The sequence below is a fragment of the Furipterus horrens genome, unplaced genomic scaffold (genome assembly GCF_987537825.1).
Source record: "Furipterus horrens unplaced genomic scaffold, mFurHor1.1.pri manual_scaffold_13, whole genome shotgun sequence".
Taxonomy (NCBI): Eukaryota; Metazoa; Chordata; class Mammalia; order Chiroptera; family Furipteridae; genus Furipterus; species Furipterus horrens.
This window is the reverse complement of record NW_028327183.1, coordinates 36,314,009-36,330,197: the sequence shown is the minus strand read 5'-3', so window position 1 is coordinate 36,330,197 and position 16,189 is coordinate 36,314,009. Positions and strand designations below refer to the sequence as shown.

At 47.5% G+C, this 16,189-nt stretch overlaps 1 protein-coding gene across 2 annotated transcripts; it reads right to left on the bottom strand.

The window, feature by feature from the left end:
• Nucleotides 1–588: 588 nt before the first annotated feature.
• On the bottom strand, nt 589–4,238 carry ZBTB32 (zinc finger and BTB domain containing 32). 2 transcript variants are annotated; one of them, XM_090259625.1, is made up of 6 exons: nt 4,187–4,238; nt 2,152–3,131; nt 1,824–1,897; nt 1,645–1,713; nt 1,355–1,519; nt 589–1,159 (listed from the first exon to the last, which is right to left on the bottom strand). In XM_090259625.1, the coding sequence occupies exons 2-6, from the start codon at nt 3,030–3,032 to the stop codon at nt 906–908; spliced, it is 1,443 nt and encodes a 480-aa protein (XP_090115751.1). In that variant the 5' UTR covers nt 3,033–3,131; nt 4,187–4,238; the 3' UTR covers nt 589–905. The 2 variants fall into 2 exon arrangements, with proteins under 2 accessions (XP_090115751.1, XP_090115752.1); XM_090259626.1 differs by having other exon boundaries at nt 1,034–1,159; nt 1,355–1,431.
• Nucleotides 4,239–16,189: the final 11,951 nt, after the last annotated feature.

Sequence of the window (16,189 nt, the reverse complement as noted above, 5' to 3'; positions counted from 1 at the left end):
GACCAGAGAATAAGCTAGCTCGAGAGCCACCAGGAGGTGTGGTTTTCGCCCCAGACTCCTCCCATAAACTACCACTCCCAGAATGCAGAGGGCTTCTTACCCTGGGAACCCCGAAGACACTGGGAAATGAAGTTCGCGACTGCAGGAGGCTTGGGTTGGGGAAGGGGCGGTGGCCAAAGGTTAGTCTCAATTCGAGGTACAACCTGGCCGCCGTTCCGCACAGCGTGGAGGAAACGTGCCGCAGAAGCCGTGGCCCTTGTCCTCAAGGAGAGGAGGCGGGTGGTTGAAAGCAGAGCGGAGCACGCGTTCCCCTCGAGCCCGGGCCCGGGACCCCCCAGACTCAGACACCGCGCACCTTCGCTTGCTGTAGAAGGGGCAGTAACTTGGGTTCTCACAGCCTTGCCCCTCAGAGCTTGCTGTTAAGTCGACCTGAATCTCGAACCCTCCCGGTCCTCTTCCTCCCGGGGAGGACAGGGAGGTATAGGAGGCGGCCGCCGCGCTGAACAGCGGACGCACGGCCACTAGGGGCCGCTACAAGCCTAAGGACAAGGCTGCGCGCACTCCCACCCACCCACACAGACTCAAGTCTGGACGCACAGAAAATGCTTTATTTTGGTGATGAAATAAACATTCCCCGTACAGTTAACCTTCACTTGTGAAAACTTCACTTGCCCTCACTCCGCACGGGATCGCTGACTGAGGCTCCTGCCCCTCCACGATCATCTGGGAGAGGGCTCTTGGCGACCTTTCTTCGGTGCTTCTTAGAGCCGAATCTGCTAGACAACCGAAGCCGCGGTGCCGGGTCAAAAGCCTAGCCAGCCCACCGGCCCGTCTTTAATTTTTTCATTCTTTGGCTAAAGGCAAAAAAGCTACTGATATCCCTTCAGGTGCAGGAGGAAGGGGGCCTACGTGGAGGTCGAAGCCCGGGATGGCCTTGAGGTGGAGGAGTAGAGAAAGGTGGAGCGAATGGTCCAGCCCGGTGGGAGCTGGCTGGGCGAGTGGCCGCGCATGTGTGCCTGCATGGAGGCCAGGCTGGGGCAGCCGGCCCCGCACAGAGGGCAGCGGTAGGGTGCAGCCCCGTGTGTCCGCAGGTGCTTGGTCATGGCCGAGAAGTCCCGAGAACGCTGAGGACAGAGGCCACAGGAGAAGGGCTTCTCTCCTATGGAGGGTGGAGAGGAAGGCCGATGAAGGGCCGGTGAAGCAAAGAAGGAGACTACGGCTGGCCTTAGGGGTAGAACCGGGCAACTGGGCAAGGGAGTTGCGTGGGAGGCAGGCATGCAGAGAGGGACTTCGAAACGGGCAGACCAATGCTTGGAGAGAAGCAGACAACTTAAACTGGACAGGTCGCACCTACCTGTGTGGACCCGGTAGTGTGTCTCCATCTGATGCTTGAGTGAAAACCTCTTTCCACAGACTGAACAAGAATAGGGCCTGGACCGAGCAGGAGGGGGTGGGGGAGGATGTTGGCAAGATGGGCGTCCTGCTTTGCCCACATGCCCCACACAGGTTGCAAGTGCTCCTATGGGGATAAAGAAGGCAAAGGAGGGCAGAGCTGGGAATCCCAGGACCAGATCACTAAAACACCCAGGCAAGACATCAGGCGCTATGGTGAGACTGAAGCAAAAGTACCCTCACCCTACTCACCTGTCTGCCTCTGATCAGACTCTTCCATTTCCCCAGGGATGAGCTTTGTGGAGCCCTGGAGGAGGGAACCTGGAGGAAGCAGAGTGAAGTAGGGGCCCTGCACAGGCTGGACTCCTGCAGCCCCAGCCCCAGCAGAGAGATCGTATTACAGGGTTCATGCAGGACAGTGAGGGGCTTACCTGAGGCAGGGCTAGAGAAGGCCAGCTGGTTCTGGCTCCAGAGCCCTTTGTGGAGGTCCAGGGACAGTGGGATCCTGGGGGTGGGGGTGGGGAAGAGTAACAGATTTGGTAAAACCTGGGATCCTGATTGATCCCATCCTGGAGAGGAAGGTGTTATGAGTTCTCAGGGACTGAGCTTTGGCTTCCCCTGTGATGAGAGCTTCTTGTCCTATCTCCAACTCAGGAAATGTACAATAGAGATAAGAGATGTGGTGCCCTTCCACCCATCACTGCTGCCTCACCTGAGCCATGCCCTCCCAGCCAGGCTTCCTATGGCCCCTTCACTCACCTCTGGTCTGGAGGCCAGACCTCTTGCCAAGCTCCAGTAATGGGGGTGCTATGGAAGAAGGGAGTGCCATATCTTTGCGGCAACAGCAAGAAGCTCCTCCACAGGGCAGGCTGGCCCTCCACTAACCAAGGGGCTTCAGCCCACCAGGGCCTAGAGGTGATGCTGGTTTGGAGGGAACCTGGGGAGGGAGTGGAGCCAGGCAACTCCCCCAGACTTTCCTCAGAGTCCTCTGGACTCTCCCTTACCCACATGATCACTTTTTGCTTCCCATCTATTCCTCCATGGCCAACATGGGATTGGCTGAGTTTCTCCTCTGATCTCATCTGCTCCCCCTGACCCTCCTGCATTGCCTCTGCTATCTCAGGGCTCTCTCTTGGTGTCCTGTGCTGGTGCACTGTCTCCTGTTCTCTCCCACCAGCTCTAATAAACTTTGGTCCCTGCTCTCCAAGGCTCCCCACTCCCCTCTCAGAATCCCTTGTGGGTTTCTCTGGCTCCTGCTGTTCCTTCAGCCCTTGACTCAGCTCTACTCTAGCCCTGTCTCTTCTAGCCTTCCTGCATGCCTCTTCCAGGGACTGCACCCCCAAGGCCCTGGCAGCCTCCTCAAGGGGCCCCAGTTCCCGAGGTTGCAGCTCAACACTCTCCCCATAAACAAAGTACAGAAGCTGTGCAAAAGTGGAAGGGCTGATGCCTTTCACCAGAGTCCAGTGGCCCCTTTGGCCCAGCTGCTGGCTCACACCTGCCAGCACCAGGCTATGCGCAGGGAACTCCTGGCTCCCCACAGTGATCATGGTATCACATAGTGCTGGCCAGAGCCTGGCTGCTAGCCGTACCAGCCGATCAGAGTCATAGGGGCTAGGCAGTCTTGTTGTGGACAGGGGCATTTTGCCTTGCCTGGGAACCAATCTCAGAGGTTCTGAGACAAAGGCCACAGCGTGAAGTCCATGGTGGAAAGGGGAGGGAGGAACAGCATATTCTCAAGCCTGTGGAAGTGAGGGGAGAAAGAGTGAGTTGCTGGTTCTGGATCAGAGCTCTCTGTCCTGAATGGAGCAAATAAACTAACCCAGGAGAGGACCTGAGCTTATCCAGAATCATAAAAGGGGCCTCGGGTGGGGTGGCAAGAGAATGGAAATTAGATCAAAGTCAGGACTTAAAAGAGCAAGGACCAGATAGTTAACAAGTATGTCAAGTAATGGGTTAAAGACTAGTATGGACTGTATTCTGCCAGTTAGCAATCTCTGACTTAAAGGGTAGCAGACACTGATACTTCTGCTTCTCTGGGCCTATCTTCAGGGAAAGACCTCTGGGTAGGCCAGGCTCTTTTCATTCAAGACAAAGAGATCACCACAAGACCCAGTCAGCCCAAGCAGTTAGGGATAGAGCAAGACACAGCTTCATGAGAGAGTTTTGAGAGCTGGTGTATCCCCACACAAGCCTATCATGTGGAGGTGAGGGTCCCAAGAGGCAGAAAAGTCAGCAACGCAGGAGTCATAGCTGCAGGAGGGCAGGATCCAAGGTATCAATCAATCATCTCCTTGAGGCTGAAGCTTCTAGAACTGGAATAGACCAAAGATGCCTGTCCAGTGACTTAAGAGAGCAGGTGCAGAAGCCACAGGAGAGAAGTCTCTTGACCCAAGGATGGAGAGAGGTTGGAGAAGATTTTGGCCACTGAGGAAGTGAGAGAAAAGGAGATGAGAGCTGTAGAGGGGCAAAGTTATTTACTTTCAAAGTTAAGATAAGGAGATAGTTTAATTTTGTTTTTCATAAGCCAAAAGTGAAGAATAGAAAGACAGAACCCAACAGGCAGAAATTTATCACACATCAAAACCACCACACTGGCTTTTAAGAAAACTAGGGACCCAGATACAAAGAGACAGACCCAAGTGTCTCAGTGCCCAGTAGCCTAGGTGTGGTAAGGACCCTTATGCGAGGGAAGATTGTTACTCCCTCAGGGAGAGGGCTACAGCTTGGCAGGAAGTGAACAGAAAGACGGGTATAATGGGAGGAAAGTCTCAGCTGAGGAGAAGAAACCACTCACCAGTTGTAGCTTCCTCCTGAACACCGCATGTTCTGAACTGCTATTTGGGCTCCTGCCCACCACCCCAATAACCCCGCCCCTGACCTCACAGTCTTTCATTGGATGTCCCAAATATCAATCTGCCACAGTCCCCACTTGGGGTGTGGTCTTATACCCCTGGCTCTGCTTCACCCCTCCAGGAGAGAACACCCCTTTTACTTCCAGAATTCAGGCACTCTGCCTCCTAACCTCCCATCTCCTTATTTCTTTTGTGAACTTCTAGTCACATAAGTGTTTCTGAGGCAACAAAAACTTTGAACTATTCAGACCTGCATTTAAGTCTCATCTCCGTCATTTACTAGTTGATTCACCTTGGGCAAGTCATCTCTCTGAGCCTCTATTACCTCATCCATTAAATAGGGATAACCTCTGCTTATCTCATTTGGAGGTGGAGGTGAAAATGAAATGATGAATATGAAAGTGGTCTGTCAGTACATAGGATCATTCAAATAGCATTAATTCTGTTTTGTAGAGAAGTCAATAGAGCTCTAGCAGATGAATCTGTTTCTACTATCTCAGAAGTAAAAAAGACTGAAATATCTGGATTCCAAGGAGAGAGTGAAGGAGGGCCAAAGCATGCTGACTTGGTACTAGGAAGCATTGACTGCTTTGTGGAGATGACCACTGTCATTTGGGTTACCACTGGGGTTGGGGTGTGTGACTCAGATCCTTCCATCAAGCTCTGAAGGGGGCAACCCCAGAAAGGGTCTGTAATGGTCTTTGAAGAGAAAAACTTCTTTTCTTGGGTTGATGACAAATGACATTTCTCTGAAATCAGAACTTTGGGGTTTCTTTCACTTCCTGCTCAAAGGGTCAAGGTCCTCAGAGATTTCCCCTCTTTTCACACTTTAGCACTTGTTAACCTGGGCGAAGGATGAGGTCTGAGAAACTCAGCAATTTTTTTCTGTTTCTCTTTATTCTATTATCCTCATCATCCTGTGGCAAATTTTCATTTATTCGACAAGTGATAAATCACTTATACGTGCCTGGCATATCATATATTGCCCAATGAATAACTGGAAAATAAACATATGAGGTACTGGTAGGTTGGTCTGGTGACAATACATAGTCTGATTCCCCCTTATTCTTCTCCCTTAGATCCTTGTCCCCTCCTAGACTCAAATATTATGTCTGTAAACTCTTGTTTTGCCCTTCAGCTTCAGGACCCCAAAATATCCAGACCAGCCTCTACTTTCTCCCTCCAGACCTAACATGCTTTCACTCTACCTCTCATTCTAGCTTGGGTGCAGGCAGGTGTTAACCCTTCCTAGATCAGACAATGGGTGTGCCAATGGGTGGGGCTGGTAGAGGAGCAATAATAGGGTGGGAGAGGGGAAGATGAGTCAGAGTGAAAGGGAAAATGCAAATGGGCAAGCTGTATTCATTTGCTACTCTGAATGTTAAATGTTTTCCATTTCTGAGTTTTCTAACTCCTCACACCACCACACCCAGGGACTCATTAGATACCCATATAAAAGACACTTGGCCTGGACACATATAAGCACCAATGCCTGATATTTATGTATACAGAGGGAAATATCCTCTAACCAGGAAGTACATGATCCCTTAATACGTGGAATAAGTTGGGAAAGCTATGAAGGAAAAAACCCAAGTGTAGAAGGAAAAGGTACAGGGGTCTGGAAGATTACATCACCAGTGTGGTTCCCCTCACCTCCCAGCCCTATATCATATGTCTGTGACTCAGCACCTCCACTGGTGTGGTTTGCCCATTGATGATCAAGAGAGTGGAAGACTACCCCCAAAGGAAGCATCCTCTGTAAGCCAAATGTAGTTGATGGGGAGTGTCAACAGGCTTTTAGGAAGTTTAAAAGGGGGCAGAAGAGGTAAGGGAACTCCCATTCAGTGAACAAAAGCCCTCAAGAATGAGAAGCCCTTATCTGGCCTCCCACTTGGTATCTACTCCATCTAAGGATATCCCTTTAGAGATTGCCTTCCCGCCTTAGAGGTATCTCTAGAGCTTTCTACAACTCAGCCCTTATGCTGGTGACACTCTAGGCCCTGCTCTCTCTCTCCATTTTTTACAGCACAGCCCAAGCCATCTTGCACTGAGTAAGCAGTGACAGCAGAAGCAATTGACCCTGCTCTTTTTATTTTTGAAAGGTATCCCTCCCCAGTCTCAGAAACCTTATCCACACTTCACTTCCCAGGCTAACACAGTAGGAATCACCTACAGTTGTCTCCCTGGGAACCACAGGTTATGAGGATGTAAGCCTGGGTTCTGAGAGAGGGTAGAGTGGGTAGGAGAGATTGGGCAGTACATAGTTGGAAGAGAAGCATGTGGGAAAAAGGCATGACTTTTGCCTCTCAGTCCTTTACAATACTCATATTTCTAAGTAAAGTTTGAAATCTGGTATTTTTTATTGTTACTGATAAGTTTAACCAAGACCCCCTTCAAGTACAACCCAGCTTGATATAAAAATATCAGTGCAGCAATACAAGTGTGAATTCTCTTTAACTATTATAATTAAAATTAAATCATCAAAATAGACCAATTAAAAGGATGTTTATTATATGAGAAATATTCTCTCTTTATCTCATTTATTTTAAATATTGAGTAACTTCAAAGTTTAACAAGATTCTATTTAGAAAAATTGTATGAACTTTCCACTCTTCTCAGGAACACATCTCTTTACCCAAATTAGGTAGTTAAGACCCTCCCCCACCCACAGCGTTTTCTATATATTAAGACCAATTATCCAAATTTTACATAAATTTTCAAATATTTGATCTTTCCAACACATACCAGAGAATAGACACCACAGAGTGAATTTATTTCCTCCTTAAATCTGTGTTCTACATAACCCAAGAACCAGCTATAGTCATAGTCAGATGAGCTAAATCTAGGTCATAGAGACCCTATCATAACACACTTTTTGTGGATTAATTGGGGGAAAAGAAAAACTAGACTAGAAGAAAAAAAACTTAGGTTCCACTACATCCTCACAGTGAAGGGTCTTTTTCTTCAGCCCTAACATGGGGCTAACTCTTCCAAAACCATCAACTTCCTCACATGGACTGTTTTCAATAGCAGTACTGAATACCAGTATTGCCTTAAACCCAGGGAGAGGGCCCCACTCTGACATCCTCTGGCTGTGTCCCTCCCCATGGGCTGAGGAATCCAAGGGCTTCTAGGAAGTGCTCACATTGAACCTGTGCCCATCTCCCCAATTCTAGACCATGGTCTGAGAACTTGGAACCCTGGACCTCCTGGCCCAAATGGCCCATTTCCAGGGCCTACATGGACCTCAACTCCAGGTCTATACTCATGAAAGAGAACTGTGGGATTCATGTAACCTTAGGCCATGACTGTGGGGGGGGGCAGGTAGACTGAGCTTGGACATGCAGGTCAGTATGTAAGATACCTTGAAATGTGCACCAATAGCAGGTGTGGGAAGAAAAAGGGGAATCTCTATTTCTAGTCATGCCTAGGCCCCATAAATAATATGGGAGCCTACTTTATTCCAATAGTCCTTAAGCTCTTAGGGGGATCACCATCCCCTTGTAAATGTAAGCCGTGGAATCAACTCTTTACATCAGAAAATTGCAGACTTCATATCATTTTGTATATGAATAGTGAGGGATTTACAGACTGCTCTGAAGCCAATCCTTGGACAGGTCAAATACTTCTTGTTTATCCCTGTGACCACTTTTGCCCTCTTTCTCCCCATAAACCAACATGCATCCAGTTTTTCTTATGATTTCCAAGACTTTGCAGATCCTTGAAATCCACTCATAGACCACTACCCCCTTGTATCCCCTACCCTTGGCTTAAGAACTCTGGGTGTACATGAAAGCACTCTGAAAGCTTTAATACCATATAATGCTGGAAAAGTCGAGTGAAGTTAGATATCAACCCCTTGCCCTATAAGTATAAAAAAGTCTTCAGTAAGGACAACCTGGGTGATTTTCTAAAAAGCAGGATATTTCACACACCTCTTCCTGTGCTCCAGTACAACATATGTACAGCTTTTCTATACACCTGCCCCTTGCTTACAGTCTGATATTTTCTCAGAGTGTCCAGAAAGATTTGGGGGAGAGTTCAGGACAGGGACTAAAATTCCCCAGACATGACCCAACCTAGGTTTTGTCTAGCGCCACCACAAGGCAGTGATACTTCATGGAAGGGTATCTGTGGGCAATCGCTCCTTGTGGTTTAAGGAACTGTAGCCCCAGCCTGAGCAAGACGAGCCGCCAGCTTTCTGGCCGCGCTTGCCTCTAAGTCTCAACATAAGGCTGTGTGTGGAACATGACTGACAACCACTCAGAGGGTTGCCATGGGAATTGGATCAAAGGATGCTCATTATGCTCATTATGCTTTAGAACTTGCTCTGCTTTCCTTATCAGTAATGTAACATAAACAATCTCTAGCAGGGAGTATGCGGAACCCTGCACCTGGTCTGAATGTTTTATAGACCTTGACTCTAATCAGTCAGTGTGATTCCTGAATGAGTGTATATTATCTGTTACTGTCAAATAACTGAATACAATAGACAATTTATGAATTTTAGCCTTGTATCTCTCACATGTATCCTCCTCAATAAAAGGAATAAGGGATGAAGGTTTGGCTGCTGGTCTCCACTAGAGAGGCAGTCACCTTCCTCCCCCCAGACATAATAAAGTGTCCTGGGTAGAAGTTTGTTCGGCCGTGGTCATGAAGCCTCTGCTGGACAGAGCAACTTCCAACGGAGCCTAGGGTGTGTGTGGCACCTCCACCATAGGTATCAACTTGGCTGGGGTTTGGAGACCCGCCCCTCCCTAGAACCCCCTAGCTACATTGTTCATCCTGGACCCAATACTGGAAAGTCTGCCATGAGCACTTCAACCCAGCATCCAGAGACCCCTAAAAGCATGCAGGCACATGTTCCCAGCACAACCTGGATGCAATGACTCTTGACAACTTCCCATTGGGCTTTCGACCTCATCAAAGCTCACTCTCAGCCCAGGCTGTATCCAAAGATCCTGGAAACCTCTTAAGTGCACGCTAGTTTCATCCCTTGTCCAGGGACTCCCAATAACCTATAGAGAGTCATGACTTCTTCTTCCAGTTACCAGATCCAGACTCAGCCCAGAGATCGCAGACAGCCTATCATAGTTCAGAGGCCATACTTCATGGCCAAGGACCCCACACAGGGCTCCGAGGGCCTCTGACTGCAACACAACACACTTCCAAATCAGGTTGGCAGCAGGAACCATGGACCAACTCACAGGGCATGCTGGCTTGGCCTCAGCCCATCCAGGGCACAAAGGTGCCCAGAAGACCCCATTTCCAGACTCTCCAAGGCAGAGGGTGTTCCCAGGGCCCAAAACTCTCAGCCTTCGTTTCCTGATTCTCATGGCGACCACTCAATCCCCCATAACCCAGCTGCACCTGGGCCAGGCCCATGCCCAAAGAAGAGTAAGAAAAACCACGAACTCACCAGCTCAGACTCTGTTCCTTTCCCCACTTGGCCTCACATTCATTCAGGGCGGCGCAAGCCCTAGTGTCCGTTAAAAGTGGGGATTGTCACTAAGCCAGGAACTGGAGGCCCAGGCGTGTGGTCTTTACACCCGGATCCCGAGGCGGGTGCTGATTGGCTGCAGCACTGGTTTCACCCTCTTTCCTGGCTCCTGCTTAAGGAGCGTGCTCTGTAGCTTGGGAGGCACCTAGGACAGTTCCATTATCACGAGCCTGCCTCGAGCCCGCAGCTGATTGGCTCTGGGGTTCTTGTTCGCTCTGGCTCTGTGGAGGGGTAGAGCCTAGAGTCTGACTGGTCTGCAAACTGGCGCTTCATGCCTCTGAGGCTGAGACCTCAACTGCCAGCCTGCTCCCAATGCTGACTGGCTTTGGAATTTGCCCTCTCCCACACTTTCTATAGGGAGACTGGGACCTGAACCTCCTTCACTTGAATAGCCTTGGAAGCTCCCTTCACAAAAATTCAGGGATCTCATCGCTTTCTTCTGTCTTACCACGCTGAGTAGCTCTCTTTGCAAACCCTTTTACCTTTCTCTCAACTCCTTACAATCTGTGGAGAAGTATGTCTGTGATTGGCTGAGGGGCCCTCAAAAGCTAGCCAGACTTCGGGTGCCTGTGGGCAGCTCCCCTCTCCCGCCTGCTGCCCAGTCACACCACTGAATGGCTGCAGAACGCACCCTGCCTCACCAGGAAGTATGTGAGGACAAGAAAGACACACAAGGGAGTAGTGCCTTGACTCGTGAATGGCCTGAGCCTGGATACTCGCGTTTCAAATGCTCATTGACACCTCAACTGTCAGCTGCGCTAGGATTACCTGCGTACTTCGTGTACCAGGCTCCTCCCACCCACCCCCCACCCCCGCCCAAAACCGTGGAGAAAAATGGCTAATTTCGCAACCCTTCTATTAGTTGACCCAGGCTTAGAGCCCGGCCAGCGGGCTTTCTGCCTAGGCGGGGCTTTGGTACTGACAGATTGCGAGCTTTCACGGCGCTATTCTGCGAGGGCCCGCTACCTCCCTTCTCTCTCTTCGGGGGTTGCATCGTTGATTGGCTGGCCCCACTCTCTTCTAAGTGGCTTAGACTTGGGTTTGCATTCAGACACATCCAATGAGGTGCAAGGGCGCTTTAAGGAGGCGGGTATTGCTCAACCGGTTCCACTTTTGATTGGTCCCAGGGGACCGGGAAGGCGGGAGCCCAGTCCAACGGTTTCAGGAGGTGGGGTTCTGCCTCAGTCATCGGCTCAGCTCCCGGGCTCCGCGAAGTGTTGTCCCGCGCCTCTGTCCCTGGGACTGGCTGAGGCGCTAGGGGTGGGGGGTAGGGGTGTTGGCGCAGGAGAAGCATGGAGAGGAAATGCAGAGGCTACTGGGGCAGTACACTGAACTAAAACAGGAGGGATATCGCTTAAGAAGAATGTCCGATCCGCGGAAGCAAACCCCTCAAAAAGTAGGAGAAAGACAGGCGTTGTAGCAGTTGTAACAGCAGTTTCCGCTTACTGAGCCCTTCACGTGTACCACGCTTTCTGCGTCACCTCACTGACTTCTAAATAATCCTGTGAGGGAGCCGGTAACTATCTGGGTAGGAGGCAAAGTCACTTGTTCCACAGCGAGTATGGGCATTGCTGAGACTCCGACCTTGTTCTGGTGAGAGTCCAGCATTCAAAGTACACTATGATTAAGTAGGGTTGATCTTGTAGATGTGGGATGGGGTCTCATGTGGTCACGTTGGCCCTGGTTTACCTCATCTATAAATGAGAGCTGCTTTTTTTAAATTTAGACTTGAATCTGATCCTGAAGTCTACAGCACTTGGGGCATATTTGCAATTCCTCAAACAGTTGGGCAAATTCATTTGCATTCTAGAAAAGGATATTTAAAAAATCAACTGCGTAATATGTTTTCCACTAACACTGAAGCAGGTCAGTTTTAAATACTTTACATACATCATTTGATTGAATCCTTATAACAAGTTCTATCAGATATTTACTATTATTTTTCTCACTTCACAGACAAACAAATTGAAGCTAAGAGAAGAAATTGATTTACCTTAGATCTCACCAGAAGTAATTGCCAGAGCTGGGATTTGAACTAGGCTTGTTGCAATCTGACTCAAGAGCCTAAGCTTCTAACCATTGGTATTCACTGCTTCCCATCCCAACAGCTACAGTGTCCACAGTTGGGCACACATAGTCCTGCGCAGTCCTCAGCCACCCTAGAAAAAGGAATGATGACAAAACCCATTGGAACAGACAACCAAGGTGCGAGGAAGTAAAGACACTCAGCTCACATATCTGGTTCTTGGCAGAGCAGGGAGTAGAATGATACATAACCTTCTGAATTCAAACCCACATTCTTAATCAGTCCTTGCACTGCTCCTTTCCCATTTGACAGGAGAAAAAAATATGGTCCTGAGGAGAAATCGGAGCTGGAATTCAGGCCTGGTTCTATCAGAGCCAAGAGATCATGCTCTGAAACACACTTTCTCCAGGAAGTACTTATCTGGTAGCTCCTGGGTTGGATCAGATAAGAGGTCCTCTGATCCAGCCAGTCTTGTCTGCAAACAATGAGTTTATCTGCTCCCAATTTTGGCACTAAAGGAGATTAGTAGTGTTTATACAACCTCAAGACCATTGGGAGCCTCTCATTGGAAAGCCCTACTCATGGCTTCCAGTCAAGATGGAGGTCGAGGTAGACACTTCACCTCCTTGCACAACCATAAAGATTACAACTACCTCAAAACAAAACAAACAAAAAACAGAACTGCCAGAAAATTGAACTGTATGGAAGTACAACAAACAAAGATTTAAAGAAGGAATATTCATCCAGATGGGTAGGAGGGGTGGAGATGAGGAGTTGGGATGGGGAGGATGCAGTGTGGCAGAGGTGAGGCAGTGGTGGCAGGGGAATGGCTATGGCTAGAAGAACAAGTTGTCCCACATTATAAAAGCCAGAAGGAATACCTGGAGAGTGATCCCAGCTCCAGGCTAGACCACGCAGCTCAAGGTTCCAGCACAGGGAACATAAAGTCTCATAGCATCAGGCTGTGAAAACCAGTGGGGGTGGGGGCAACTGCATGTCTCTCAGGACAGTCCATTTAGGGAACCTCCATTCTCCTGGGACATTGGCAAACCCACCCACTTGGGGAACCATAATCAGGGCAACAGCTAGAGGGGCACCAGTTATATAAAGGAAGTGGGGGAAGTGACTGGAAAAAGGGCGAGTGCCGAGCAAGCAGCATTGTTCCCTCTCTGACCCCTCCCCCACATACAGCACCGCAAAGCAATGAAACAGTTTGTCCCTGCACTGACAAATACCTAAGGCTCCACTGCTTACAATGTGACAGATGCAGCAGCTCTACCTAATACACAGAGGCAAACACGGGAAGGCTAAGTTGGGGAGACAGAGAAGTACGGCCCAAAACAGGGAGCAGATCAAGGTGCCAGATGGAGAAATAAGTGAGGAAGAGATAGCCAGCCTATCAGATGAAGAGTTCAAAACACTGGTGATAACAATGCTCAGAGAAATTATTGAGTACAGCAAATGCATAAGGGAAAAGATGAAGGCTACACTAAGTGAAAGAAAGACAAATCTATATGGAACCAATAGTGAAGGGAAGGAAGCTGGGATTCAGATTAATGGTTTGGAACATAAGGAAGAAATAAACAGTCAACCAGTACAGAATGAAGAAACAAGAATTCAAAAAAATGAGGAGAGAATAAGAAGAATCTAGGACATCTCCAAAAGTGCCAACATCCGAATCACAGGGATGCCAGAAAAAGAAGAGGAAGAGCAAAAAATAAAAAACTTATTTGAAAAAAATAACAAAAGAAAGCTTCCCTAATTTGCTGAAGGAAGTAGACATACAAGTCCAGGAAGCACAGAGAGTCCCAAACAAGCTAGACCCAAAGAGGACCGCACCAAGACACATCATTAAAATGCCAAAGGCATTCCCATAAGACTATTAGATGATTTCTCAGAAGAAACTTTGCAAGCAAGAAGGGACTGGCAAGAAGTATTCAAAGTGTTGAAAAGCAAGGACCTACAACCAAATTATTCTATTCAGCAAAGCTATCATTTAGAATGGAAGGGCAGATAAAGTGCTTCCCAGACAAGGCAAAGCTAAAGGAGTTCATCATCACCAAGCCCTTATTAAATGAAATGTTAAAGGGACCTATTTGATAACAAGAAGAAGATCAAAACTATGAACTGTAAAATGACAACAAACACAACTATCAACAAATGAATCTAAAAAACAAAAACAAACTAAGCAAACAACTAGAACAGGAAATAATAGATATGAAGATCATTTGGAAGGTTATCAGTGGGGAGGGGGAAGAGTGATAAGAGGGGAAAAGGTTCAGGGATTAAGAAGCATAAATGGTAGGTGCAAAATAGGCTGGAGGATGTTAAGAATAGTGAAGGAAATGGAGAAGCCAAAGAACTTATATGCACGATCCATGGATGTGAACTAAGGGGGTATACTGGGTGGAGGGGGGCAAAGGGGAAAAATTGGGACTATTATAATAGTATAATCAATAAAATATACTTTAAAAAATCCCTACTCATAATATTTACCATTTATCAAACACTACTTATGGGTCCAACAAGGTAGAAAGCATTCACATCATCTATGCAGCATCTCACTGAATCCTTATAATAATTCTAGGACTTAAGTATTATTATTGTCCCCATATTAACAAGTGAGAAAACTGAGAACCAGGAAGGGATGTAACATTTTGTTTACAGAGCTAATGAATGGTAGAAACTGGATGGGAATCCAGAGGTCCTTATTCTAGAGCCCTAAAATTCAGTTACCCAGCATGTGCAGACATGAGAAGATGAAGTGAGGGACCCTGGGCTCTGGCAAGGTGGAGTACAAAGGATTGTTGACTTTATTCTGGGGGATGCATTATGAGATTAGGAGAGTCAAATGTCTGAGAAGAGTAGAGAAATGACTAGCTTATTGAGTAACTACCTGTGCCAGAACCTATGTTAAAATAAATCTTAAAGACATCAAAAAACAGAGAGCCTTCTGGTTAAGAAACTGAACACCAGATCCAAACTGCCTGGCTTCATATTCTGGTCCTCCTACTTACTAGTTGTGAGACCTTTGGCAAGTTACTTCACCTTTCTTGGCCTCAATATTCGCATCTGTAAAATGGGGATAATAATAATTATTACCTGTCAGGACTGTTGAGAGGATTAAATGAACTAATAGAACAATGGTGTCTTTTTTCTTCCCTAATGCCCTGAAACCGAATTCCTTCCTCACAGTCACCATCACCTGACTTGACTCTGGTGTCAGATACTTCTCATGGGAAGGTTTTGGGGAAGTATGCTCCCAGAAGAGGTAGCAAGTTGCAAGGACCCAGAAACAGGAGTGAACTTAGTATGTTTGAGGTACAGCAAGAAGTCAGTCTGGAGCTGGGCAGATGACTAAGACTCAGGAAATCAGTTCTACTGCACAAGTGTCCATAACAGACAGAAAAATGATCCTGTACTTTTCAGAACATAAAGGTCTTTTCCCAAGCTCTGATCTCTGGATAAAACCAAAGCCATGGTTATATTGAGGCTTGTAAAGCTTAGAACTCAGGTCTCCTTGCTCCCCATCCAGGGCTCATGTGTAAGGGTCAGCAGACTTGCATTCAGTCAAATATTTATTAAACTCTGTCAGCATATGACATCTGTGCTGGGCCTTGGAGAAGGCTAACCCCTTTGAAATCTTTAAATTCAAAAGTGTACCCTTTTATAAAGGAATTACTGTATCCTCCCAGAACCAAATGGAAAGTATAGCAGCTGAAAACCATAAGGGGAACTTAAGCCAGGGGAAGGGGAGGAAGATAAGTGAGGGAAGACTTTCCAGAAAAGTTGGTAATGCTTGAGTATATATTTTTGGAGTACTTACTATGTGCTGGACATGGTGTATAGTACAAACCATATAATGACAAGCAAGAAGAGATTGAATTTATTAGTCTTCTATGGATAACATAAAAAATACCACAGACTGGAAGGTTTAAACGACAGAAATTGATTTCTCTCAGTTCTAGAGGCTGAAAGTCCAAGATCAAGGTGCTGGCAAGGTCTGTTTCTCCTGAGTCCCCTCTCCTTAGATTGCAGATGGCTGCCTCTCAACTGTCCTCAGATGTCCTTTCCTCTGTGCATGCACACTCCTGGTGTCTCTTCCTCTTCTTATAAAGTGACAGACTGAATAGTATGCCCTCCCAAAAAAATCCATGTTAAAATCCTAAAGTACTGTACCGCCCAATGTGGGAAGTGATTAGGCCAGGATGGAGCCCTCATGAATAAGATTAGTGCCCTTATAAAAGAAGCCTCAGACAGCTCCCTTGACTCTTATATCATGTAATGTTACAGTGAGAAGATAGTCATCTATGAACCAAAAAGCAGACCCTCATCAGATCTCAAGTATGCTAGAGCGTTGATCTTGGACTTCTCAGTCTCCAAAACTGTGTACAATAAATTTCTGTTGTTTATAAGCTA